This window comes from Cyprinodon tularosa, unplaced genomic scaffold (assembly GCF_016077235.1).
Source record: "Cyprinodon tularosa strain WSP-4 unplaced genomic scaffold, ASM1607723v1 ctg207, whole genome shotgun sequence".
NCBI classification, from domain to species: Eukaryota; Metazoa; Chordata; class Actinopteri; order Cyprinodontiformes; family Cyprinodontidae; genus Cyprinodon; species Cyprinodon tularosa.
Window position 1 is genome coordinate 534,662 of NW_024038767.1, and position 27,948 is coordinate 562,609.

At 38.2% G+C, this 27,948-nt stretch overlaps 2 protein-coding genes and 1 long non-coding RNA gene across 3 annotated transcripts; 2 read left to right on the forward strand and 1 right to left on the reverse strand.

Annotated features, from left to right (window-relative positions):
- The first annotated feature begins 1,216 nt into the window (after window positions 1–1,216).
- Window positions 1,217–19,590, forward strand: LOC119783559 (deubiquitinase DESI2). The gene is made up of 5 exons (XM_038285144.1): window positions 1,217–1,909; window positions 8,905–8,977; window positions 12,169–12,262; window positions 12,342–12,483; window positions 17,440–19,590. Exons 1-5 carry the CDS (start codon window positions 1,871–1,873, stop codon window positions 17,677–17,679), a joined length of 588 nt encoding a protein of 195 aa, XP_038141072.1. The 5' UTR covers window positions 1,217–1,870; the 3' UTR covers window positions 17,680–19,590.
- On the reverse strand, window positions 13,220–22,570 carry LOC119783563. The gene is made up of 2 exons (XR_005280816.1): window positions 22,451–22,570; window positions 13,220–13,275 (listed from the first exon to the last, which is right to left on the reverse strand). It is a non-coding gene; the product is annotated as an uncharacterized LOC119783563 (long non-coding RNA).
- Window positions 22,440–27,458, forward strand: srsf5a (serine and arginine rich splicing factor 5a). The gene is made up of 8 exons (XM_038285143.1): window positions 22,440–22,593; window positions 23,881–24,014; window positions 24,098–24,168; window positions 24,347–24,478; window positions 24,726–24,795; window positions 26,046–26,119; window positions 26,197–26,301; window positions 26,476–27,458. Exons 2-8 carry the CDS (start codon window positions 23,892–23,894, stop codon window positions 26,783–26,785), a joined length of 885 nt encoding a protein of 294 aa, XP_038141071.1. The 5' UTR covers window positions 22,440–22,593; window positions 23,881–23,891; the 3' UTR covers window positions 26,786–27,458.
- Window positions 27,459–27,948: the final 490 nt, after the last annotated feature.

Here is a 27,948-nt window from a genome sequence, read left to right on the forward strand (position 1 = left end):
TCTGTTTGCAGTATTTAAATTGATTAGATTATAGTAAATTGATTATCTTGAGTTTGCAGTATTCAAAGTAATTTAGATAATTTGATTACAGTAACTTGTTTATTCGAGTATGAGTACTTATATTAACTTGGATTCATTAGATTAGTTATTATGAGTTTTGCCATCCAAACTTTTAAGCTATTAAGTAAAGCTTAATTTGCTTTAGTTTTGCTCATCCATCATTTTTAGGTCAACTTAATGTAACCTAACTTTGTGTAGAAAACATGGATTCATTTCAAGAAGTGAGAGAAGAATTAGTGGTTTCCAGTATTTTCTGTATTTTCTCTAATGATGCAGCTTCATAATAGAGACAGGAGTTACTTTATTAGTGTGAAATTTATATGCACAATTTTACGGACAAGTAAATGCACAATTTTTAACTTTTTTAAAAATACACCCATCTATTTCCTTCCTTCCTTCCTTCCTTCCTTCCCTCCCTACTCTCTTTCTTTCCTTCCTTCCTTCCTTCCTTCCTTCCTTCCTTCTTTCCTTCCTTTCTTTTACTTTTCCTTCCTTCCTTCCTTACCTACTCTCCTTCCTTCCTCCCTTCCTTCCCTACTCTCTTTCCTTCCTTCCTACCTTCCTTCGTTCCTCCCTTCCTTCCCTACTCTCCTTCCTTCCTTCCTTCCTTCCTTCCTTCCCTACTCTCTTCGCCTTCCTCCCTTCCTCTCTTTCTTTTACTTTTCCTTCCTTCCTTCCTTCCTTCCTTCCCTACTCTCTTTCCTTCCTTCCTTCCTTCCTCTATTTCTTTTACTTTTCCTTCCTTCTTCTCTTTCCTTCCTTCCTTACTCTTCTCGCTTTCCTTCCTTCCTTCTTTCCTTCCTTCCTTCCCTACTCTCTTTCTTTCCTTCCTTCCTTCCTTCCTTCCTTCCTTCCTTCCTTCCTTCCTTCCTTCCTTTTACTTTTCCTTCCTTCCTTCCTTCCTTCTTTCCTTCCTTCCTTCCCTACTCTCTTTCTTTCCTTCCTTCCTTCCTTCCTTCCTTCCTTCCTTCCTTCCTTCCTTCCTTCCTTCCTTCCTTCCTTCCTTCCTTCCTTCCTTCCTTCCTTTTACTTTTCCTTCCTTCCTTCCTTCCTTCCTTCCTTCCTTCCTTCCTTCCTTTTACTTTTCCTTCCTTCCTTCCTTCCTTCCTTCCTTCCTTCCTTCCTTCCTTCCTTCCCATCAGCTGTTGGAGGATGGATGGCTTAGAGGCAGCTATGATGTAATCAGGCAGGGAGGCAGAGTCAGAGCTGGATCCAAGCCGCTCGCCACGGACGCTTCTCTGCAGCGAGGAAACCCGGAACGAAGCCTTCAGGAAGCGGATTGAGGGAGCAGATCGGCGTCGGTGGAGGATGGAGGATGGAGGATGGAGGAGTCATGCTGCGGGGGTTTGATCGGATCCTTTCTCCTCCTCCGGGGAAGAGGCGAGTGGATGCGGGATGCTGCTGGTGAAATTCCCCATCTGTCATAGATGTAATTAACCCTCTTTGGACCAGGATTCACCAAACCGAGGAAACGCGGATATCTGCGGGTCCTCAGCTCCACATCTGGCCGCTCTAACTGTCTCCTTTTCTCCCAGGATGATGACAGGAGCTCCGGCTTTCAGCGCATTCAGGCCCTTCATTCCTGCAGCTCGGATCTGATGCTTTAAGACGGATCAGTTTCTGTAGCAAACAGACATCTGCTGCCAGGATCCATTTCCCTTTCTGAGTGATTTTTAATGCAGACCGTGGGTTTGGTTGCAGAGTCCATGCAGTAGCTGCCCACTGTGGGCCCCTGTGACTCCACAGGAGCGTGGGGGCTTCTGACCGTCTCACAGGGGGACTGCAGGTCCTTCCAGCTCAGGGTTGAACCATGGCCAATGAACCTGTCATCCTGAATGTTTATGACATGGTAAGGACAGCACTCACTTTACGATGACTTACACACACTTTTTAATAAATCTAATTCATTATTCTATGAATAAATCTGGGAGATTTACCTGGAAAGATATAAATAAATAGCTGAATAAACATGCACATAGTAGAATGTCAGGGAATAGCATAAAAAGCATTTCCATCCATCACTTTTACTTTAAAAGGATTAAATAAAATCTTGATAAATCACCAAACTGGTAAATAAATCTCAGCTCATTAATTCAGGCTTCAGAGAGCAAAAGCAAACAAACAGCAACTGTAAAGTTGTCAGTTTGAAGAAGCATTTGGTTGGAAAACATTGAAACATCTCAAAAAGCTTTGCAGCTACAAACCTAAACCATAAATGTTATTTTTAGACATCCAGTTCTGTATTTTCTCTGATGATGCAGCCTGATAATAGAGACAGGAGTTACACTTTGTGTAATTAGTGACATTTAAATGCACCATTTTACAGTTGCACTGTAAACATTTTTTTAAATACCCCCTCTATTTCCTTCCTTCCTTCCTTCCTTCCTTCCTTCCTTCCTTCCTTCCTTCCTTCCTTCCTTCCTTCCTTCCTTCCTTCCTTCCTTCCTTCCTTCCTTCCTTCCTTCCTTCCTTCCGTTGGACTTTGTTGTCAAGAGATATTTTTCTTTTTTTTAAAGCATTATTTTAAAGTGAATAATTAGTGTATTTACAGGCACACATCACTGATACAGTCATCAAGAATACATCTGTTTCCCTTGCCATATGTGGCAACAATAAGACAATACAACGGGATACAAAAGAATAAAATATTTAGTCACCAAATCACTGGCACAAGTAGGTTAGGTTAAGGTGTTGAATGGACCTCCGGGTCCCATGTTTATGACATGGAAAGGACAGCAGTCACTTTACGATGACTCACACACACTTTTTAATAAATCTAATTAATTATTCTATGAATAAAGCTAGAAGATTTACCTGGGAAGATATAAATAAATAGCTGAATAATCATGCACATAGTAATATGTCAGGGAATAGCATAAAAAGCATTTCCATCCATCACTTTTACTTTAAAAGGAGTCAATAAAATCTTCATAAATCACCAAACTGATAAATAAATCTCAGCTCATTAAATCAGGCTTGAGCAAAAGCAAACAAACAGCAACTGTAAAGTTGTCAGTTTGAAGAAGCATTTGGTTGGAAAACATTGAAACATCTCAAAAAGCTTTGCAGCTACAAACCTAAACCAGAAACCTTAAACTGACTGGTCAGGGGAGGGTCAGGGCAAAGGTAGCCTAAAACCCTAAAACTGTTTAGGAGCTGCCATGATCCACAGCTCAGGTGGGAGAATCTATCAACATGATTCGTTATAAATCAGGCCTTTCAGGAAGAGCGATAAAGATGAAGCCGTTGCTGAGAATTTGCAGTGTATCACCATCCACCTAGGAGACACAGCAAACGTAAAAAAAATATTTAGATGGTGCTATTAGGTGCAAAACTCTCTCTGTGTGAAGAAAACCTAGCACTGCATATCACCCTAAACATGCTGTCCTAATTTGGTGGAACTTCATGCTTTAGGGGTGTTTTTGGAGGATTGATGGAGCAGAAAAACACAGGAAGAAAACCTGTTAAAGTCAGGAACATATTTCAGGAGTTCAACTACATTAAACATAGAGACAGAGCAACAGAGGAACTGTTTGGATCAAGGTTCCTACTCTATTCCAGAGATCTGGTGTTCTGCACAGTTTAGATGTTTAGATGTTTCTGTTTCCACACCTGAATCAAGCAGCTGATTTACCTCCTCAGTATGTAGTCGATTTCTGCTCATTTATTTCTTTATTCAGGACAGAACACATTAATGAACAATCTTATACTTCTGTACAGACTGTAAATGAGCCAGATTATAGCATAGTTGCTAATTTACATCTGTCGTCCAGAGGCAGGAAGACAAAACAATACAAGATCACATAATACAATATCAGTCAAAACACATAGACACACGTTCAGACAATGACATTACAACAATAAAAATAGTGAGTGAATGACTGGGAACTTAAGAAACTGTTTAAGGTGCTTTTTAAATGTGCAATAAGTGCATGACCTGATTGTTGAACTTGGTGTGTCAAACCTGTGACACGTGTAAAAGGTGTAGGACACTGAACGTCCAGGTCCACACCTGAGGCATTTTCCTTTGTTTTAGTGGTCTGGACTTTAAGCTCATTATGAAACTTTGGCTAAATTAATTCATTTTCTAGATGATATTTGTCCAATCAGACTTTGAAGTATTAAAAAAAAAAAGATTTGGCAAAAAAGCAGCAGAATTCAAATGAATGTCACACATCTTATTGATTTAGTTTTTTACTATCAGATAAGATCAATAAAATTAATTGAACTGTGTAGTGATGACATAGAAAATAAATATGAAATAGTTTTTTTTCAAATATGATTGTAAACACAATACAAATTCTTTCTTATTTTTATTATTTTTAATGCTGATATTTTGATATTTTTGAAACTGTCACACATTCTTATAACAAAATATTCCACTTTAGGAAACAAATGACCTACTTGCAAAACTTTAAAGCCCCTACCTAACCCGGGAATGTACTTTTACTTAAGGTTCATTCATGAGAAATTAGCAAAGGGAAAGGTGTCTATTTATACTCTGAGCTGTGAAACTAAATTCTCTATCACCTCTCTGACCTCGGTTACTTCGTCCTCAGTCCCACAGACACCACACACAGACAGGGATCCTCCTGCAGACTTCATCAGGCCGCCTGCTTCACATATTCTGTAATGCTTAGTGGACTATGTGCATATAACCACATGTTATTGAAGCAGGTGTAAAATAGGCTGCAAATCATCAGGATTGATGAAGTGGATATTTAAAAATATGTCCTAATCTTTTGGAAACACTTACGCACAAATATATTTGTTTATGATCATTCACATGCACAGGGAAATAGGTATAACTTGGCTTTACATATAATATAGTATAATAGAATAGAATAGAAAATCCCTTTATTGTCCCACAATGGGGACATTATAGTGTTGCAGCAGCAAAAGATTATAGCAAAAGTGTTCACATAAATGTGGACCTTAAAGAGTGTATACAAATAACAGAATACTTGACAGAATTAACTAAATAAACTGTACAGTGTATTTACAATATGAATACTGTGCATCTGGAAAGAATAAATAATCAAAATACAGTGGTGGACATTTTGACAGTAATGGATATGTGAAAAATAGCAAAAAATACCAGAGATGTGTAAAAATGACAGCAGCAGGTTATTTAACTGACTAAGGTAGAAACTGAGCAGAATCAGCATGAATGGAAGAACTGGTTGAGGTTGTTGGGAACAGTGGTGGTTCTAGAGTCTTCCAGCTGCTGGGAGGAAGGATCTGTGATAACGCTCCCTGGTGCATTTAAGGTGCAGCAGTCTGTCACTGAAGGAGCTGTCCAGTTCAGCACCAGCTGAACCAGCATGGGGGGGGGGGGCATTATCCAACAGAGATGTTCATTTAGTTAGGATCCGTCTGTTTCCTGCATTGAGTCCAGAGGGAATCCAATCACAGGGCTGGACGTCCTGATCAGCTGATCCAGCAGCTTCCTCTCAGAGACACGCTGCATTGCAACCGTGTAGAAAAACACTGCACTACAATTTACTGATAAACCGAAGCCTGCTGCCATTTTTGTAATTGCCCAATCAGATATCAGAGACCTGCAGCTGAACAAGTTCATCTTAGTCCAGGATTTGGAATATATTTAACCTGTTTTACCCCAAACAGGTAAAAGATATAACTTTTAAGTGCATGCAGCCAATATGAATGAATAGTTCAGGTTCGCTGCTTGCTGCTGAGAACTGAGTGACTATTTTAGTTTGGCTCCACTGCATTTTTAGCTTCAGTTAAAATGTAGAAGTAGGATCGTTTCTTGCATTTTGGTTAGTTTTGGCATGCAGAAGGAAGGACAACATTTATGCAAGAACAAACACTGCCAGCGTTCAACAGAAAACCTGTGAGTGGAGGTGAAAAGAAAAGAGCCGGGACTCTAGATGAGCTTAAGAGATTGTGCAAAAATAAATAGCCAGATTCCTCTCTGTTTACAGCTCTGCATTAGTGAATGTTACAGGAAAACAGGAGCTGTACAAAGCAGTGACAGAAATAAAATATAACTGAACAATCTTGGATTTTGTTTAAAAATGGTTTATCTTTTAATATGGAAAAAAAAGGTTTGAATTAGATATTAAAAATGTTTGTCTTTACTAGGAGTACAACAAATGTTCCTACTCTTGATCCACATTTTAGATCCAGGTCCAGTTTGAAATCCACAACTATTCTCAAATAAAGATCTCAGATTGTCACCAGATGTGACGACTTAAATGTCTGCATGAACTTCCAGCTTCGCAGGTAACAGCTTGATGTTCTGTCTCTGGATTAAGTGACCACAGGGGGTGAGGCTCAGCAGTCACATCCGGCCTCAAAATCCTTTAAGAAAATTAAAAACAAGAATTAAAGATGACAGAGAGAGTGAGTCACAGCGGCAGGGAAGACGATGAACTGATTGTCAACAATGGGACCAGTATTGCACGCAACAACGAGAGTGACAAGCGTGAAAAGGCTTCACTGTCTTTGCCTTCCATTATGAGAGTCAGGCGTGTCAGATTGATCGTGTTTGCATTTTTCTGTAGCCTGTTTCCTTTGTGGAAGCGGAGAGTTAAATGTTTTCTGTTGGTTTTTGGTTTAAAAATAATGAGAGCCGGTGGAGTGGTGTTCACATCACTTAATGGGACTCAACAAAAAATAAATTGGGTGGAAACACTTTTATAATGTGACTCTGGGTCCGGAAAAATTTGATTTATTATTAATAAGGGACGACTGAGGAAACATAGAGGATCTTAGGATGTTATTCTCATGGTGCCCAACGACATGGAAGTATCAGTGGGTGATGGGTGGGGCAGCTGCAGTCTTTCCATGAATTATCTCTAGGCTGTCTGTAGAGAAGGGTCAGGAAGTTGATTTACACTGACGGCAGCCCATTTTCCTCTTTTGTGGCTTACTGTAAATCAGCAGAAAGCATTCGTCTTCCTCTGCTCAGTGCATTTCAGGAATGCCGCTCTGCTACAAGTCTAAAGAGAACATAAGCAAAGTGCAAAATGTAGGTCAACACCAACATTATCTCTCCATGCTATGAAACCTCACAGGTTTCTTCTGGTTTTGCTTTCATTCCCGCCTTTGCTATTTAAGTTGACCAGAAAGCTTTTCATTTAAAGAAAAAGATAAACACGAGTAAATAAAATAAGACATTTTTAATTTAATCTGCTGGAGGTTTCTTCCTCTCCACTGTCGCTACAAGCATGCTTAGTGTGAGGGATTGCTGAAGAGTCAATGAGTCGATGCAATCAGCTGGTCTTCCTTAGATAGAAAACTTTGAATCAATCTGACTGGATGATCTGGTGAACTGAAAAGTGACCTGAGATGACATGATGTGAATTGGAGCTATAGAAATAAACTGAATTGAAATTGAATTGAATTTATAAATAAATATATCAAGAAAAACAGTCCACCCTAACTTCACTTAGTCGACATAAAGAATGAAATGTGTTTCCATTTAGATCTACTAGCCACACTCAGACCTGATTGTTAATTTCATTATTTGCCGAACTTGAAAATGATGTGAAACTTTCCAGTTTCCTGCATGTGGACCCTTGTATTCACCGTTGTTCATATATGGCCACTGCAGTCGCTGTTACAGCCATAACTGTTACAGTAGGTTTTAAGGCGGTATTTTGCATATATAAACGACATAAAAGGAAATACTAAAACTGCTGACATAATGCAACATAAATCACGATGAACACAGTAAAAGTTAGACAGTTTAACTACTGCTGATGAATAGCATCCCTGTTTAACATTACAACATGGAGAAAATTGGAACCATGGTGAATCTTCTGAGGAGCGGTTGGCCGACCAAATGTGCTCCAAAAAAAATCAACAGTTCATCAAGAAGGGCACAACAGAACCCTAAAAATAATCTAAAATAGTGCCCATCTTTTAAGGTTTTGTAGTGACCCAGTCAAAACCTTGAACCAAACTGAGGTGTTCCAGTATTTCATAAAATCTGTCTTTTCTGCACAAAAACACTCTTTCAAAATTCCTCTAATAACGTAGTTATTGGTTCTTAAGGCCTAAAAACCTGCACCTACGTTTAGAGTCAAATTGATTTAGATATTAGTATTTTTATGTGGAAATTATTATTCAGAAGCTACTTATTGGGCTAACTTTGTCAGATTTAAAAAAGTTCTTTGATGATCTTTAATTTTAAAACCATAATAAAGTTTATAGGGAGCAAATGCTTTTTAATCCTGCAATAAGAAATGATAACTTTTAGTTGCAGCAACAGGGATCATCAGCAAGTAGAGTTTCATCAGAAATCAGAAAATAAACAGCTTGCTTTGTGTTTTTTTTATGTTTTTTTCAAACTGTCCTTTTGACTTTAATAAAAATGAATAAATCAAAGTATATCTGATGATGAGGATGTTGGATGTAGAGCCAAAACTAAACTATTCCTCTGAATTCTAACAAACAAAAAAGGAAACCAAACTGAACTCACTCTCAAATGACTGATCTGCTAGTTTCAACTAACCATAAAAAGGGTATTATTCATTTAAAATAAAAAAAACTAAGAATATTGTAAAAAAAATATGATGAATAATTAAAATTATCAATCTTTAAAAGAGTAAAACCAGATTATTTCCCACTTTTTACTCAAGAAGTAATTCATTACTATACTATACTATGATATTTTTTCATCAGCATTTTTTTTCTTCAGGCACCTAAATTGTTATTACAGTATAAAGATGATATGATCTTGAATCTTAATCTACGCATTTGACTAAAATAATTCAAATAATTTAGTTTTTCATTTAGCTTCTGGTATCAACCTTTGCTTTTCTGCATGTTCTGCTTCCTGACTCATTCTTTCTCTCCCTGTTTTCTCTGCAGTACTGGATAAACGAATACACCTCCAATCTGGGCATTGGAGTCTTCCATTCAGGGATCGAGATTTATGGCCGAGGTAAGACGCAGACCGTGTTTACATCTGTAAAATCCCATTACACATTCTGGGTGCAGGAGCGCTCTGGGGCAACACAGAGCTGCTTTCAATGAAAGGACGGTGAGATCTGAGCGAGGCAGATGAAGTTATAAAAAAAGGAATATGGAATTATACTCCTAATAGCATGACCCCATTTCTCTTGGTTGAGTCACCAATGAGTCACTCTGTGTTTATGTGTGCGTGGACTGAAAATAGAGGGGCAGAATCCCTGCTGAAACCTGATCTCTAGACATCCAATGTGCCCTTGGAGCTGGAAATGTTGGCTCTCTGCATATAGAAATATAGTAACAGTGAAGATCTAATACTTACTAAAAGATAAATTGTGCTTTGAAGAACTATTTATCTCCTTAAAGTTGTCTTCTGGTTTTGCATATTTGTTCCCCAACTGTTCCAGAACATTAAAAACATTTTAATAGCAAACAAAGATCATTTCAGTTGATATAAAAAAACATATAAAAAAAGTAGTTGGTGTGCCATCCTTGCATTTGAGGTTACTTTCAATTAGTTTTTTTATTACTGTGGAGTAAGTTTAGCTAACTGTGCTTTGCATAATGGTTTTAATGCAACTATATGAAATAATTTTCATCAATGAACAGCCTGTTTGGAGAGTGGTGGCCTTTTCCTGGAGAGGCCACAGCATAGGAGGGCAGTCTGAGTTTGTCAGTGCAAAATTTATTTCAACGTGAAAAACTCACACGGAAAGAAAAAGACATTTAGAAGAATTTTATGGACAAAATTATTTTATGACCTTGGCACTCAGACCACGGCAGGAAACATTAGCACAGAATTTTACTTTAATATGCATAAGCAGCCCACCCCACCCCCACCCCAGGCCTGAAACTGGTGGTAGAGTGGAGAAAGATGAAGTAGGTTCAGTCCATAGACTGCGAGAGCTGATACTAGTGCTTCACTCAGAACCCAGAAGATCGATGTCGAGCTTCGATAAACACAGGTTTGCACGACGCTGTCCATGATGAGCAAGCATGAAGTGAAAGTGGAGAGAAAAAAACTCCCCTTTGGGAAGAAACCTCTGGCAGAACCAGGCTGCACATGGCGGTCCGTGACGGGGAACGCAGTACGAGTACGGTAGGAATGACACTCTGATAGGGACGAGGTTGAAGAAGCACCATGGAAGATGGAGCTTAGCTACAGTGAGGGATGGAGCTGGGTTGAATCGGGGTCATCTGAGTCAAAATCAGACATAGCGCAACCACTGCTTGCACTGACTGGGTAACAGGCAGACTTGTGTATTTGGAAACATTTTAAGATGAGCTGATTGGTTTGTGTCAGAGGCAGATGAGCCTCTGATGATGAGGCAAGTCATTTAGTTTCTTTAGTTGAACTTCTGCCGAGGCTTCATTTATGAAGGATATGAAGGCTTCATTTATGTTAGGCTCAAAGAGAAAGAGAAAAAAGAGAGTAGAGAACAGAAATAAAAATATAGAAAACATAGTCTGGCAAAAATTTGTGAATGGGTGATTATCTTGAAAACATACTAGAAGCAAAATGAAGTACAAGTAGCAGCCATTTGCGATTTTACCATATAAACCGTTGGTGGTGCAAAATTGGTCATTTTTTCCCATTTTCTCCTGCTTACTCCATGTCAGGGTCACAGTGGGGCCAGTGCCCATCTCCAGCAGTCTACGGGCGAGAGGTGTGGTTGAACCCTGGACACAACACAGAGCAACATATTCTCATTATCAGTGCGTATGAAATCGTACGAAAAGTTATGCACACTATTTCGTACGTTTTGGACGTTTTTTCCTCAAAAAACCACATCCGTGCGCATGCGCTGGCAGACAGAAAAAAAAAAGCAGATCCACGGACGGACGTAAAACTGGGAAAAACAGTGCAATCATCACTTATTCATGTCTCTAACTACGTTGCTTGCTGTTTTATATCTTAGGGTTAGGGTCAGGGTTAGGGCTAATTGTAATTTATATTCTATATTCGCGAATGATGCGTCAGATGCGCACACGACGAAAAAAACGTCCAAAACGTACGAAATTACGATGCATAACTTTTCGTACGATTTCATACGCACTCATAATGAGAATAGGTTGCACAGAGACACACAAAGACAAACAACCACACACACACTCACACCTAAGGAGAATTTAGAGAAGCCAATTGTTCTAACAGTCATGTTTTTGGATTGTGGGAGGAAGGTGGAGTACCCGGAGAGAACCCACGCATGCACAGGGAGAACATTCAAACTCCATGCAGAAAGACTGAGAATTGAACCAAGAATCTACTTGCTGCAAGGCAACAGAGCTACCCACTGCACCACCAACTTTTACCTATGTTCAAATGTGCTTTTGGTATTTTTACTTTTATTTAAGTAAAATGTTTATATGAGTTACTGGGCTTTTATCTGAGTGTTTTTGTTGTTTTTCTTTTGCATTATTTCCACCTCTGCATAGCACCAAGTACTAACTCTCCTATGGATGCCACGCTCAGCCCCTTCTCCGATTAATGAACCATGAACACTGACTTTAACCAATGCCAACTGAGGTGTTGAGTGCTAAAGATACTATTCTGACTCTTCTGGGACTCGTCCCCTGAGTTGTCAGTACCTTTAGCAGAGCAACCTGTTCCATGTTTTATCCGTTCGTTTGTGGAAAATAAATGGTCCTCTACAGCCCTAAATACTTGGCTTTTCTGGGCTGAAGAATCTCAGGTACTTTGTCTCTCAAATGTTCTTTACGTTTTTAGATTGGGGCATGATGTATTACCTTTTGAGATCTTTTATTCCACCTCATGTTGTCAGATTGGAGAAGTTTAGAGGATTTCTTATTTGATAATAAGAGCTAATTCTCGATTGATGTATTTCTATTCTGATTGGATCGCTTAATGCCCGAATAAAGAAAATCATTATATGAAAACTAGATTTTTAAACATGACAGTGACATGCAGACTTCATTTGTTGTTTTCTTTTATACCAATAACTGGAATATATTTTGTTGTTATGTCGTTGCTTTCTCTACTATGCTGTAATGCTAGGGGGTAGAACCCTGTGTTCAAGCTGGTCCAAATGGTTTAATTACTATATGTGTCCATGATCATCGCTCTCTGCCCTGTAATTACAGCTGTAGAGGCCTTTCTTTGGAATGTCTAACCTGTGTTTTGTCTCCTTATTCTCTGCCTTGCAGAATTTGCATACGGCGGCCATCCTTACCCTTTTAGCGGCATCTTTGAAATCAACCCTGGCAACGCTGCCGAACTGGGAGAGACTTTCAAATTCAAGTGAGTGCGCATCATTTCAGCACACGAAGCTCTTAGATGTTGCTCATGATCATGAGGGAGATATTTTTATTTCCAACAGGGAGGCTATTGTTTTGGGCACCACAGACTTCACAGAAGAGGACATAGATAAAATCATGGAGGAGCTGGGTAAAGAGTTCAAAGGGAACGCCTACCATCTAATGCACAAAAACTGCAACCACTTCTCCTCCTCGCTGTCTGAGGTCAGTGTTTTATACTCTTAAAGTGGTGAGAAGCAGCATAGGAGCATAAATCAGACAAATCTCGTCTGCTGTATGAACATCCATCCGTCCGTCGCTCTTATCCCAGCTTGGCTCGCTTGTGCCTACCTCCAAATTTCAAAGGACGAGAGGCGGGGTTCTTCCTGTATAGGTCGCCAGTCCATCGCAGGACAACACAGAGACAAACATGACAAACAACCATTCATGCACACACCTAAGGAGAATTTAGAGAGGCCAATTAAACTAACAGTCATGTTTTTGGACTGTGGGAGGAGCAACAGTACCCGCAGAGAACCCAGTCATGCAGAGGGAGAACATGCAAACTTCATGCAGCAAGATCTCGGAATTGAACCCGGAACCTTCGTGCTGCAAGGCAGCAGTGCTACCCACTGCGTCACTGTGCAGCAAACTGTGGAAACATTAGACATCAAAACTACATTAAAACGGGGTTTTCATGTTACACATTAATAACCTGTCTTCATCTTAGTTGCACAAAATCCTCCTCTTGTTCAAATGTTATGGAAAAAACTTCACTTGCTTTAAATTTTCAAATTGCAATAAGGGAACCTCGGTAAATGCCTTTTTAAGATAAGGTCAAGGAAAAATGTCATGATAAAATTATAAACATGGGAAAAATACCTGAAATGTTAAATCTTTGTTTTTATATATTTTGATGCAAGTCTTCCCATCCCTTCTTCCTTCCTCTATTTTTCATTAACACAAAATATTGTGTAAGTTAAAGTCCAACGATAAAGTCATTAAATCCACCCCAGCCTAAAAAGAAAGGAACAAAAATGCTCAATTTTAATGTTAGAAGAGTTGATCGATTAAACTGTTTTTGGGCATGTAACAAAGGAAGCAGTATTTGCAAGTTTACCGTTCAGCAGTAAAACTGCTCAATCATCTTTTAGTGATTGAAAATAGAAATAAAATGTATATATTGTTAGGATTATTCTTACTAATGTTATTCTGTTAAACTCAAATAATACAATGCCTGTTGCATCTCACAACTAATGTTTTCCCAAGTAGTTTATGTAATTAGGACGGTTCCTCTGTCAGAATAAAAAGACATCTTCACTCTGTACGGACAAAGAATTGCTAATGGAATGAGAGATGTGTCCTTAATCAAAGTGTAATATTCTGCTAACGTGTATTATGCAATGATGTGATGATGTGGCAGACTTGAGTTGTATAAAACGCTTCTTTAACTGTGATTCGGGGCCATTTCAGGAGATGTGAACCCGGTTAGTAAGTTCTGTCTTCTGTAACCCTAAGCAACTTCTCTGGACTGAGTAAGATTACAATTTGTCAAAATCTGTCATCATGTCTCATGGTTATTTAATACATACACGTTAGGAAGTCTCAGAACAGTAGGAGCCATTATTCGAGGCAGACAGATTTCTCTAAATCTTTATTGGAAACTGAGCTGAAGTGAGCAGCGTCGGTGTCTAAGGCAGGAACCTGTGCAGGAGGAGACAACAGGTTAGTGACCACATCTTCCTGGAAGTGGATGATGATGAACGCAGTAACCTGGTCTGATACTTCAGTCGGGGCCCCGAGGGTGAGGTTGATTCCAGTTGGTCTGCTGGCGTAACGGTTGCCGCACAGAGAGTCCTAGGCCCTGATGTATCGGTGGTCGGAGGAAAGGTCGGAGATCAGAACCGAGCAGCTGAAGGAAGGCAGGATAACCCAGAGGATGAAGCCAAAGCCGATGTTGGTGACGTTCGGTTGTTAGAGCCAGGAGGTCAGAGATCCAGTGAGGTGCCAAGGGATAATCCAGAACGGAGTCGGGTAACGGTTCCAGGTTCGATTCACAGACAGACAGAGATCCGGCAGAGTCAGAAGACGGGTCAGGCCAACAGATCAGACGGGGACAGGCAGGCTCAGAGGTCGAGAGCCAGAACAGGTCAGGATCATGTAATCAGGATACAGGAATGCTAGGGTACTTCTCACTAACGGCTCGAAAATTATCTGGCACTGATGGCTGGTCTGAAGCCTGGTTAAATAGAGGTGGATCATTTAAGCAGGTAATGAGAACTGAGCAGAGCTAAGCAAGTGTGTGAAATGAGTAATCAGACCAGACGTCAGTGCCAAGATCCTGACAGAAGTGTTATTTAAGGAGTTTGTCCAAGGTGATCTCTTTTCAGGAAAAGAACCAGAGAGAGAAAGCTGCAAGGTGTAAACACAAAACTTTCCATTACAATATCTAAGTCTTGTTTTAGTCTGTTATTTTCTCTAAGTTTCTTATTACTTCCAAGGTGTTGCCATATTTGTTAAATACTTTCTATTTAGTTGCTTAGTTTATTTCCTGCATACTGTTCTCTGTGTATTCTGTTTATCCTCTTTGTTCAGAAGTATTTTTTCCCTTTTCGCTCCTTTCATGTAATGAAGCCTCCATCCCTAAGTGTTCCACCTCTCCGCTGTCAACAAACCCTCTTTCTTCAGTAGTCATTCTATATGAGCGACACTTTCTTTGCTGGATTCTCCAGTTAGTGTCCGTTAGCCTGCTTGTTGCTCCATTGCTCCCTCCACTCCTTTATTCTCTGTCTATCCTTTATGTCCCTTCTTTCTTCTGGTACTCCTTTAACTTTTTAGTTATTATTCAAATCTTCATCCTGCCCACGTTCCTGTTGGTGCTTTGGTCAAACTCCAAACCCACACAACAGGACATCACCATTTGTTTTGTTTGTTTGGAAACAGCCTTTGATTACATTTATCCTTCATTGTCCAGTTATACCTTTATCACCTTTTTTTTCTTTTGACTTAACTCTCATCAGCACCAACATGTTTTTTTGTTGTTGTTTTTTCTGTTGGCTGCTTTGCTTTATTTTTTTATTTTTTCTCTCCAAAATATTACTGAAACCAGTGTGTGAACTACGTAGTGTCTCTAGATTTTTAGTACATTCTTAAATAAAGCAAACTATTTAGAAATAATATTTAACGGACCGCTACATGGAGACAAATGTCACTCAGTGTGTTAGAAAAACTCAGAACAGAGTTCATATCAGCTCGTCGACAGGAATAGAAGGACTCTGTTAATATCTTGCCGTCTACAGTGACTGAAATTGCAGCAGCTGACTTCTTACAGTGTGGTTATCTCATTTTTAGTACATTAAACAACAAACCAATCTCTGTGAGGGGGCTATATTATCTCCAAAATCATCGAGAAAATAATCTGCTGCAAACCTATGCATCCAGTGACCGTTGCACTGAAAAAAAGGGTGCAGGTTGCAAATTTTGTCAATTAAATCATGACACATTTTAAATGCTATTGCTGTAAAGAGGACGCGTTTCAGGAATGGGCATTCTACATAAAATAGTTCTACTGTTTGGTAAAGCTGCACCTACTTTTTAAAAAGGATGTTCTCTCCTCCTGTCTTCACAGCAAGACTACGTTAAGGTAAAACAGAAGGCTGTACTGTAAGGCGCGCAGTTTGTAGCACTGTAGCCTTTAGCAACACGGCCACAGGTTTGATCGTTGGCCTAAGGTCTTTCTGCATGGAGGTTTTCATGTTCTTTCCAAGAACTCTGGCTTCATCCCACAGTTTTAAAGCATGACTATTAGGTTAATGATTGACTCTAAATTGCCCTCAGGTGTGGTTGTGTGTTATTGTGTTACCCTGCCATGGACTGTCCAGCCTTTCTGGTACAGTCTACTGGATACAGGCACCAGCTTCCATTGACCCAGACAGGCAGAGGCAGATTGATCTTATAAAAGAAACATTTGATTTCATTTCAACATGAAATTATCACAATTTTTTTAATATGGAATATTAACAATCATACACCTTTAGTAAATATGTTGTCATTAATAATAATTTAACTTTATTGATCTCACACTGGAGAAATTTACCCCTTTTCTAAAACCGAAACATGATCTAGATGCGAGAAACCCATGTTTAATTTTACCAATATAATTCAGCAGTCTTATTTTTTTAGTGTGGCGGCCTCATCAAAACCTGTTAGCTGCATTTACAAAAATATTTTACCCAAATTTTAATATTTATGTGTTTTTATTTCACAACAAATTCATGTTTACTTTCTTTTTTGACAATTTTAACACAAAACTTTTAAATAAACCTTACATGATGCATTTTCATTAGTTTAATATAGCATATTTCTAAAGACAGGTTATTGTCAGGTTTATTTATTTAGAATGAATAAAGTCTACTTACTCAAAATCAATATTAATTAGTGTATTTATTTCTAATACATAAAGTTTATTGTTTGAATTGCATAATTATAAGCATTATCTTCATGCAATTGAAACAATAAACGTTATTTATTGGAAATAAATACAGTAATTAATATTTATTTTGAGTAAGTATTCTGTATTAATAACATGAACCTGACGATTAAGTATTTTGACTAAATATGCTTAATTATACAATTAATTACAAATCAGTATACATTATGCAAGGTTTATTTAATGGTTTTAAATTAAAATGATCTAAAAAGTTAATTAGGATTTTTTATATAATAAAATCACATAATTCTTTTTGTGATTGTGTGGAGTCCATGCTATATCGAGCCTCATCCTATCACCATGGAAACACAATACTCTAATTGTTTAGTGCAGCCCTGGGTTGAACATAAGTGTAGTTAGCATTAAAAAAACCATCCGACTGATGAAACATGGTGGTAATGCATCATTCTGAGGGAATAGAGCCAAACTGGTCAGAGTTGACATGGTGATATTTTATGCAAAGTAAATTTATTTATCACTAAACTCCTTCCACAGAATGATGTGCTACTTTGTGTCTGTCTATAACACAAGAAGATGCGTTAAGGCTTTCTTCTGTTTTTTTCTTATTTCAAATGTGTTGAATATTCTTTAACATGTAGGTATGACAAAAAAAAAAATAAAGAAAGAACTAATCTTTTAGAAAAAGGACTGGGATATAAATTCGCTTTAACTTATTATGTTCCCTTTTTCAGTTGCTCTGTGGAAGAGAAATCCCTCGCTGGGTCAACAGACTGGCATATTTCAGCTCCTGCATCCCCTTTCTGCAGAGCTGCCTGCCCAAAGAGTGGCTAACCCCGGCCGCTCTGCAGAGCCACATCAGCCTCGGCCTTCACAAAGAGGAGCAGAACGAGTCGAGCGACGAGGACCCTTCGTCGCCGTCCGGGGCGGCTGGCTCTGGCTCCTCCCACAAATGTCGCCACACCCGGGTCTGAACTCAACCCTCGTCTTCTGAACTGTGGACTCATCTGTCACTGCTACTGGTGACCTCAGTAGGCTTGAGCAACCATCTGACCTCATACTGTTTGGCCTCTGAATGAAAAGAGATGGAGTGAAACGAGTCTTCTCTTTAGAGCAGGAACTGCTGACAGACACTTCAGACCTACAGACTCCCCAACAAACTCTGAGACTTGAAGGATGACTTCAACAGTAAATATAGATCTGAAGTTTGTAGTATAACATTCTGAGTCTTTTACAAAAAAACATCAAAACCTTTGTCAGCCTTGTTCCCTGCCCTGCCTTCAAAGCTGCTTTTGTAGGAAAAAAAAAACATTTCTAGATAGTAAAATTACCAGGAAACTGCTAATCTTTGCAAGTCCTCGTTAAATAACCTCTATGTGGCCTTCAGATGACATTGCTGAGTCCAGTTTCCTAACATTTAACTATTCTTTGGCCAATTTAGAGAATGAACAGGTCAATCAGGCATGGGGGTTGGAGTTGTTATTTATTGAAGGGAAAATGTTGCATGTTAGTAGGATGTCAGAAATAAGACAACTTAACTGTAACCTTTAATAAAGTATGTGACCCCTAAAGATTTTTGTAATCACATTTAAATGATCAAACTCATTTCAGTGAGTTATAATCTAAGTTATAATCTAATCTAATCCTCCCTACAGTTGCAGAGTTACTAAGCCATTAGCTGAGTAACCAGTTTTCTAATGGTTGCAAACAATCAGAGGTAAATGCTTTTAGAACAGCTGCTGTTCATCGAGCCTCAAGCAGCTCGGTCGTTTTCTCTGACCGTCTCAGAGAAAACGCTATAGTTGCTCTTAGTTACCAACTACATTTTCTGACTACTCTTTTTTTATTCCAGTGATCTTTATACTGTAAGCTGCTGATGATGGATAGAAAATGTTGGTTTCCAGCCAGAAATGGCTCCTCTTATAAACTCTGTTTTCACCATTTGAACTGCAGAAATAGAGGTGCTGAGAAACAAAAGAGGTGGAAATCTATTATATTCTAAACTTCAAGAGCCTGATATCCAGTCTGTGGTTATTTTCAGAATAGCATTAAGATTGGCCACAGTTCAAACAACTGTATTTACTTTTTAAACCGTTTCTTGTTCATACAGAAAATCATGAAAATACGGATTTCTTTTTAGAGTTTATGTGCTGAACTGTGCTTAGCTTAGGAACAGCTGCATAGGAAGAGAGGCTCCTTATGGGAGAAGTCTCATATTTTAGAGGATAAATAATCAGCTATAAAAAAAGGATTGGTTTTCCCTTTGATTTATTTTCTTTGTGATGATTATGCAAGCCATAGACATGCTGAAAAGAAGATGATACCTTTGGAGAGGGATGGGCTCATCTTTCCACACATTGCAGATCTGTCCACAACTTGCTTAAACTCTTTTACTCAAAAGTTAAAAAATTCAAGAAAGGATCAAACAAGTCCAAATATTTGCAGTAAAAAATATGCTGAATTCAAACTGACTTGAGAAACACTCTTCAAACATAAAGAGCTTCTGAACTTGGAAGAATATTCTGTCATTTGGAGTATCTTTAATAAGTTTTTTTTATTTAGTTTGGTGTTATTTGGCTAAGAAACGTAAAGAAATCTCTGTAAAATATGTTCTCTCATTAGTCCAGCAGAGAAGTAGGAGTAAATTGTGCACTATTAATATTCTTTAATACATACTTCTACTTTTCATGCCATATTCCTCAATCAATTTTCTTGGGTTCTTATATGATTGACCAACATAAAGGATTACATTGTTGCCACAATGGAAAAAATGGAAATCTAGATAAGTCATTTTTTTTCTTAAAATAAGTGCATTTGTTCTTGGATTAAGGAGGTAAAAGAGAAATTTTGCCAAAAGAACAAGACTATTTAGATTTAAAATAAGAAAACACAATTGCATCGTCTTACTTCAAGTGCATATTATCAAATTATCTTATTTTAAGAGTAAAATACTAATTCCATTGGCAAACTACCTCATTTACATACTCGAATTAGGAGTAAATATTCTTAATTTAAGAATTTTTTCTTATTTCTAGATTGCTTTTCCAGTGCAGTAAGAACACAGTTATATAGTACACAGTTTTTTTGGGGGCTTTGTATAAAATCGGTTTTAAAACTGTGGCATAGGTTTTACCTTCAACAACAGGTGAAAGATTTGGAAATGTCATTTTTCTCAGCCATCCAGGTCATGGCAACAACAACAGGCTTATATTGAAAACAAGAAGAATTTGGTTTGTCTTGGTTGTCGGTTCTGACTGCTTGCAGTAACCTGGAGTTTAGGAGATCCTGTTTAAACCACATGGAGAAGCATCCTTGTAGGATCATTCGGTGTGAGATGCAAATCAACCGCCCGCTCTTCCCTTGGGTCATTGGAATCTATTGTTTTGGAAGAGTTGTTTAACAAGTTATCAGGCGATTACTTATAAATTAGTAGTGTCACTTTGCAGAGTATCACACTTTGCCTTGAACGGCCCATAACTCAGGATTACGTGTGAAGGCGGCAGGTCATGCACATGATGGCTTCCTCTTATTTCAGTAGAGGTGAAACCTTCTTACATCTACTGTTTCCATTCTCTAACAGGTTCTCTTCCAGGATGTTCTTGAATCATCAACTCTCACCAACTCGGACCAGCTTTTCTTTGAAAAATTTTTTTTTTCTTATGTCTTTCTTCACATAAACTGTTTCTTTTTGGATTTTTTTTTTTCTATATGGACCTGATTTTCTGAGTGAACCATTATCGATCCAGTTTAAGATTATTCCAACTGAGCTGTAGCTCATCCAGAGTAACCATGTGCCTCTTGGCATCTTCTCTAATTAATAAAGCAGCCTGTATGTGAATGAAATTTTCAGATCATTATTTATAAAAACCCTTTGAAAAGCCCATGTTTTTTATTATTATGTTACACTTTGTGTTGGTCTATCAGATTAGATTCCAGTAAAAAAAAACAACAACCTTGACCTTTGTGGTTTAAAAAGAAAATAAAAAGCTGACCAGGAACACTTTACAATGAAATTTGCCTCTTTTTAGCAAGAAAGATGCAGCATTTACTGTTTTCAGAATTGCTTTGGTGCAATTATTTGAGATTTTTCTGCTCTTCTTCTGGTGTTTTGATATTTATCTCAAACTTTCAAATGCATTTGTTCTTCTGATGAAAACAAATTATGAAAGCGTAAAATTTAAACGTGAAACATTTCTTAGTGGACAGGTTTGTATTGGAAACATTTCTTCGCCTGTTTTAGGTGATTCAGTTTGCAGATTCTTAACAGTTTCACTTCTGCCCATTTTTTTAACCCAGGCAACGTTCTTATCACTAGACGGGTCTTGATAATTTTTTTCCTCAGAAGTCCCAGATAGTTCTTTATCTACAGATATATCAGTTCCTCATCCCCAGGATCCTAATCCTCTTTAGCTGACACTTTTCTGTTACCCGGCCAGAATGTGTTCTTCTGTTTTTCTGATTTCTATTAAGACAATAAATCAAGTTTTATCTGCGATTAAAGACACAATGACAGACAAAAACATAAATGACTGGTGCTCAGATGTGAAACTGGCTTGGATTGGTTCTGTCCCAGTTGGACTAAGGTATCAGGATTGAAAAATGTTTTTTTTTCCCAGCTGTGCTGATGAGCTGATCTGCTGATTTGCTGAACAGCCACCCTCTCAGGAAGGAAATCACGTGGATTCTAGTACAACTGGCCGCCCGCCATTCCTGCTAAACCCCACAGGGATTAAAGAGGAGACTGATTATTTTATGTTGTTGAAACAGATATACGCTTATTTACTGATATGCTTTTGTCTTATATTTCACAAATTTTATTGTTTTCTAACCTTCAAAATTCTCTTTGAACTTTGTGCAGCTGTATAGTGATTGGTATCAAATCCTGATATTTTTTTTTCCATACAGCAGACCAGACAAATGTAGGAGGTGGTCTTCTGTTCAGTTGTGTCTGTTTAAAATTGTATTTCCTTTTCCCCAACCCCATAAATCCCAAGAATGATGATAAAAATAGAATAAAGGGATTGACTGCAACTGGATCTTGTCTTTATTTTGTTGAAAAAAGCTATTGCTACACTAAAAGTTAGACTACAGCACTTTTAATTGTATCTGCATGTTTTATATGTGTTATGTATTGTTTTATGGCTTTGTTGTAAAGCACTTTGGGTACCATTTGGCTATTGTAAAGGGCTATACAAATAAATTTGATTAGATTTTTGATTTGATATTGATGGACATATATTTAAAAACTTTCATTTTAAATCAATCAAATCACTTTTAGGCCCTGTTACTAACAACTTGGCACATATATACTCTCTCACACATGTCTATCTATAAATTCTCGTCACTAGAGCATTGCCTCTAACAGTGATACTAGATAATATCGCATAGAAAACAAATATTGCTATATACTGGTTTAATTATAACCTTTATTTGACTTTATTCTATTACTTGTACTCGTGCTGTGCTTAGACATTTATCCATTGTTCTAGATTTAGGATAAATTCACGTAACGCATCATGTTGATGGAATACGCCCAGATGGGTTGCCAAGTAGTTGCTACATTCCTCTTTAAAAACGAAAATAATTTACTCTTGTTTTCATTGGTTTTTACCTTACAAAAAACATTATTTTTTTAAATAAGTTTTATTACTACTAAAATCCTAAAGTCTTTGATGTTATAGTGGTAAATTACGCTGAAAAAAGTATTCAGCTTTTGACGGTCTCGAAAGGGCATTTCCTACCTACCTGGCAACCAGAAGGCAGGCGTTAGTTTTTCCTCCTCTGCGGACTCGATCGCCATTTTGTTCCAGTTTTTTCTGGGTGACCTACATTCAGTCGACATACTGCAACGTAAACAACATTTCGACCGTCCTTAAAGGGAGAAATAGGTAAGGACACCTAAAATTTACACTTCAACAGGAAAAGTCAACATATTTTTAAGTGCTTAAAACCAGTTGACCGTGTTTTGGGCTTTTAACGTCGAATATTTTCGTTTTTAATGTTAGCCTTCGGCTAACTGAAAGCGACCTCGAGGTGAGACAAAAAAAGAAACTCATAAAATTAGGTTTCGGTCAGAAAACTGAATCTAAATTAGTGTTAAAGAAATATATATGCATTACATCCTGTATGAAATTTAGTTTTAAGTCTTGTATTTTGCTTTGTAAACCATCATAATTAGATAAACGTATTGCGCAGTAACAAAGGTGTTTTTCCACAGCGTCTCCTTGTAGTGAGGCTCGAAGGCTCATGCAGGCCCGAATCCCTTTACCACTTCCTTTACCATAAAAGGCCAAATCCCGTCCCCACTCTTTGTTAAATATTTTTGTATTAGATACGGAAAGTAACATTTTTGGTAAACTGCTTTATATAGCTTTTCAATTGCAATAATTGTGTGAAATGTAAAACCTGGCTGTGAGTTTGCCAACCAGATAAACCTGTTATGTTTGATCAGTGACAGAGTACTTTAGAGAAATATATTAAAGGTCGTAGCGTATGTCAGTCATTTGTTTATCTGTACCATTTATAATTCAGATGACGAAAAATAATTTAAATCAACTCGATCACATGAAGCATACCTCAATTTTAATGTAGAATTGATGTCTCAGATATAAATCTATGGGGGGAAAATATACGATATTACATTATTTAAATATTCTTGCCAGTTGGCTGTTACTTAAACAAATCGGCTTTAAAGCAACTAGTTTAGTTTCTCGTTCAGTGTCTTTCAAGTGTGGATATTTTTAGGCCGAAAGAAAAAACGCCTGTTGGTCTTCTTTCATTTAGGGAGGGGGAGGGGCAATCCTCCATTATTCTAAGCTCTAAAAAAGCAGGTCGAAATTTTGGTCCTCAAAGGCATTTTATCATATTTAAAGAGCTCTGAAGTAAAACTTTGCAATGATAAAGTTTAGTGTTTTTAAATGATTCTGAAAGGAGGGTGTAAATTATTCACCTTTAGGACGTTTCAGTAAGTTAATTATTAATAAAGTTCCTGGAGATGGGGTGAAGAGTGACTGCAGTCGGTATTAAGATACTAGCAATTATAATGAAATGTATGTTAGGAGTAAAAAGGGAAAAGGTTAGCTTTTATTTCCTGCAAACTTGCAGAACCACCCACGGTAATTCTTTTATCTCGTTGACCACCATTGTTTGCAAATTTGCATGTGATCTAATTTCAGCAAGGAGCAACATGAGCAGCCGGATCTTCATCGGCCACCTGAGCACACACGCTCGAGAGAGAGATGTGGAGAAGTTTTTCAAGGGATATGGACACATAAAAGAGATAAATTTGAAAAATGGATTTGGTTTCGTGGTAAGTGTGATAAGACTTTTTAGGGAAATTTTATTATATTCCTCTTCATTCTACGCCCTCTAAAAAAAGTTTTTCTTTGCTAGGAATTTGATGACCACAGAGATGCTGACGATGCTGTGTATGAGTTGAATGGGAAAGAACTGTGCAGTGAAAGGTAAAAATATTTTCTTAATCGAGGACTTGACTGTTTAGTGACCTTCAGAATTGTTTACCAGGGCAGGGGCATCTGACTAACCAGAGAGCAGTTTGCTCCCTCATGACTCAGCAGTTTTATTGGTCTTGTTTTTATAGACTGATATGTTTATTTTAGAGCTTTACGTGTTCTTCCTTAGGGTCACCATTGAGCACGCCCGCTCCAGGAGAGGACGAGGAGGCGGTCCTCCTGGAATGGGACGTTTTGGTGGCGGCGGCGGTGGTGGTGGCGCCGGCGGCGGCTTTCGCCAATCCCGTAATACCAGAGCTAGGTAAGTGAAACTAAATTTTTCTTTGTTGCATCTCAGGGAGTCCAAGAATGCTTCTTTGTTTAGTATAAAAAAAGTTGTTTTCTGACTAAATAGTCTTTAACACACTATATAAGTGGGACTCTTAGATTTCAGAAATCCAAACAATGAGCAAGAAAGTAATTGAATTGGTATGACTTGGACTTGACCTAAAATGTATTTTAGACATCGTAAAGTTTTAGATGATGTTTTTTCATATATTTTTGTACAGGTATGGCCCCCCCATGCGAACGGATCACAGGCTGATTGTGGAGAACCTCTCATCCCGGGTCAGCTGGCAGGTATGAGATTAATATGGCATCCTGTCACTTGTTTTTATAGTTAAGTCATTGTTTCTTTTTTGGCTGTTGATTGTATGAAGATCATGTTAAAGAAATTACAAATTTTTGTTAATTGGCAATTTTTTATTCTTTTTTTAAGAGTATAATTTACTAGAATCACTTTTTTCCAAAAGAATGTTACTGTTAGTATGTTACCAAAAAAAATTTAAGCTTTTTTTTTTTTTTTTTATAAACAGCTCCTCTGGTATGGTTTCCTTTTTATATCAGAGGCAAATAAACACCCTCCACTTGGGTGTCAGAAGTATTTAGCACCCTCTGCTGGTCATTTTTCTGAATAGTGTCCATTTGGTGCCTTTCCTTACACGCAGTTGCTGCCGGTCTAAAGTCTTGGCTGGTCCTCGTAGAGGTGACAGTGGTCTAGCGCAGGATACGGTAGCCTTAGGAGGGCCGTAGCCACAGTCTGGAGGTTCTGTGGGCTGGCATTCCCGGCTGCCGGAACCCCTCTCCCCCTCAAATCCACGGTCTCCTACAGTCTCTCATTTGGGGCTATTTCTGTGGCTGATGGAGCTGGGGGGGTGTTGAGGCGGGCACACAACACACCCCCTACTTTCTCTCTGGTGGTTCCTTACTTGAGGAGGTCGGATGCTGATGCAAGGCTGAGAGCATTTCTCGAGGGCGTTTCTCAAGGGCTTTACACTGCATTGGTTCCCATTTGCTATTTGGACAAGTGGCTCTATGCTATTATCTACCTGGGTTTGGAGCGGTAAGTAGCATAAAACTCATGTGATTGGGTTTTTTTTTTTTAACAGGGTCGGGTGGTAGAAGGGTTGAAAGTTAGATTCTAAATGGTATAATAATTGACACCTTCTAAATTATGTTTAAAAAAATATATTTATTTTTTTTGGGTAATTTGTTTTCTGAACCCCAGTAAATGGGATCTTTATTCCATAAACTCATGTACACATATTGGGCTTACAAAAGCAAGTATTGGCACCTTTCTAAAAAAAGATTTAACACACTGTAGCATTAGAGGGCAAAAGCTCTCGTCATTATTTTGGCTCTCTTGTTTACATTCCCTCTACTGAAATAGGATCTTATAAAAAAAACACGGTAAGAGGTTAGAGATGGGTTACTTATGTATGTTAGTTTTTTTCTTTGATGCCAGTCCTTTGATTCCAGGTCAGAGAAAGCTTAAAGGGACGCTTCGTGTTAAATTCTCCTACTAAGTGTTTTTTATGTTCTTGACATAGGATCTAAAAGACCTGATGAGAAAGGCAGGTGAAGTTACCTTTGTGGATGCACACCGACCCACTAAAAACGAAGGGTGAGATGTTCGACCAAATGAAATCCTTGGTGTCGTTTTGTCCAAAGTCCGGATGCTCATGATGTGTTTAAATGCAGGGTGGTGGAGTTTGCATCTCGATATGATATGAAGAATGCCATGTCTAAACTTGATGGAACGGAGCTGAATGGGCGAAAACTGAAGATGTTTGAGGACAGTAGGAGGTGAGTCATTTTACTACTTAGGTCGATGGAAATGGAGGGAAACGAATGTAATAAACATAATATTTAACCTAACATGGTGAAGGTTTTAGGTTAGCCAAAAATACAGTCTTAGTGTAAATATTGCCGTTGTGTAGTTTTTACTTTAATCTTGTTTTGTCTCCGTTCTACCAACAGAAGCCGCTCTCGCAGCTACTCCCGCTCCAGGAGCCGCTCTGGGAGCCGTTCCAGGAGTCGTTCCAGGAGCCGCAGTCGCAGCCGCTCCAGGAGCCGCTCCAGATCTCAGAGCCGTACCCCAGAGAAGAAAACATCAGGAGGGAGCAAACCCGAAGCTAAATCCCCGTCCAGATCCAAATCCCGCTCAAAATCCCGCTCCAGGTCTCACTCTCCCGCTCCTGTTCAAAACGGCAACTCCGGCTCCAGATCCCGTTCCCGCTCTCGTTCACGTTCCCGTTCCCGCTCAGCCTCGCCAGACAGCAAAAATTAAGATGGAGGCAACTGCAAGTCCTAAGAAAGATCCAGAGTAGTTTATGAGCATCTCGGTGGCATGTGCGTTTATTAACAAAGAGGAGAAAATACCCTTTATGTGGTTTTCCTGAAGGCAGAAAAAAAAATGTATACATTTTTCTTTATTTTTTGTGGTTGTTTTAAGTCTACTAATTTAAATATTTGATTTCTCTGGCCCCTTCATATCGGTAGTGAAAAATATGTCTGTTCAACATGAGCCGCGTAATTTGATTTTGTTTAAATTTAGCTTTGCTCTTCGATGTTGATTCTGATGAGGCATCTGTCCGCTCCTGAATCTCATTTGTATTTGGAATATGTGAGCAGTTCAGCTGAAAATCTGTCCTTACACCTTTATCAAAAGCTTGAATTTAGTTTTTCCAAACGTCTTATTTTAGTCAGTGTTTTGACTGATTTCTTTACTTTTTCCTTTGGAAATCTGATATAAGTTTGCTTGTAAATGTTGCATAAGTAGATGCAAATTTATATATTGTAATTATTGTTTACTAAATGTGTTTAAAAAGTCACACAAATTGTGTTTGCATTTAAACTTAAATCTTTCCTTTTATTTGTAAAGTTTATCGATCCCTCTGTCCTACACTTACTGTGCAGTACAAATGTAAACTGAGTTCATTTTGCTTTATATATAAAAAAAATAAATAAACTTCACTATAAAAATACATGTTTGAAATTTTATCACATCAGCATGGGATAAATACACAAAAGCTAAACAATTGTGAGGACCTTTGTGTCTCGCATGCAATCAATTTATATTATATTATAATTGCAATTAGATTTGGTCATAAATCCCTTTAAACCTTTTGGTCTGAGGTTTCCTCAGCCTGATAAATCACATTTACTAAATTCAAACATTAAGTTCAGTTACTCCTATAACTGAGACATTGCAGTTTGATTAAATAAGCCTCTTGTATCTAATCTGTATTCAAATGTGCATTGTTGGATCTGTTAAGATGGTATTAATGCATTACTAAAAGTTGTTTGACTAAATTGGGTGAAATCTTAAATTGTTTAAAATGGCTTATTTTGTTCACTTGCAATGCCCAGCTGAAATAATTTTTATGGAACATTATGGGGTATTTAGTGTTGTAATATGTTTTATTGCCGCCGCATACCGCCTTATATTTA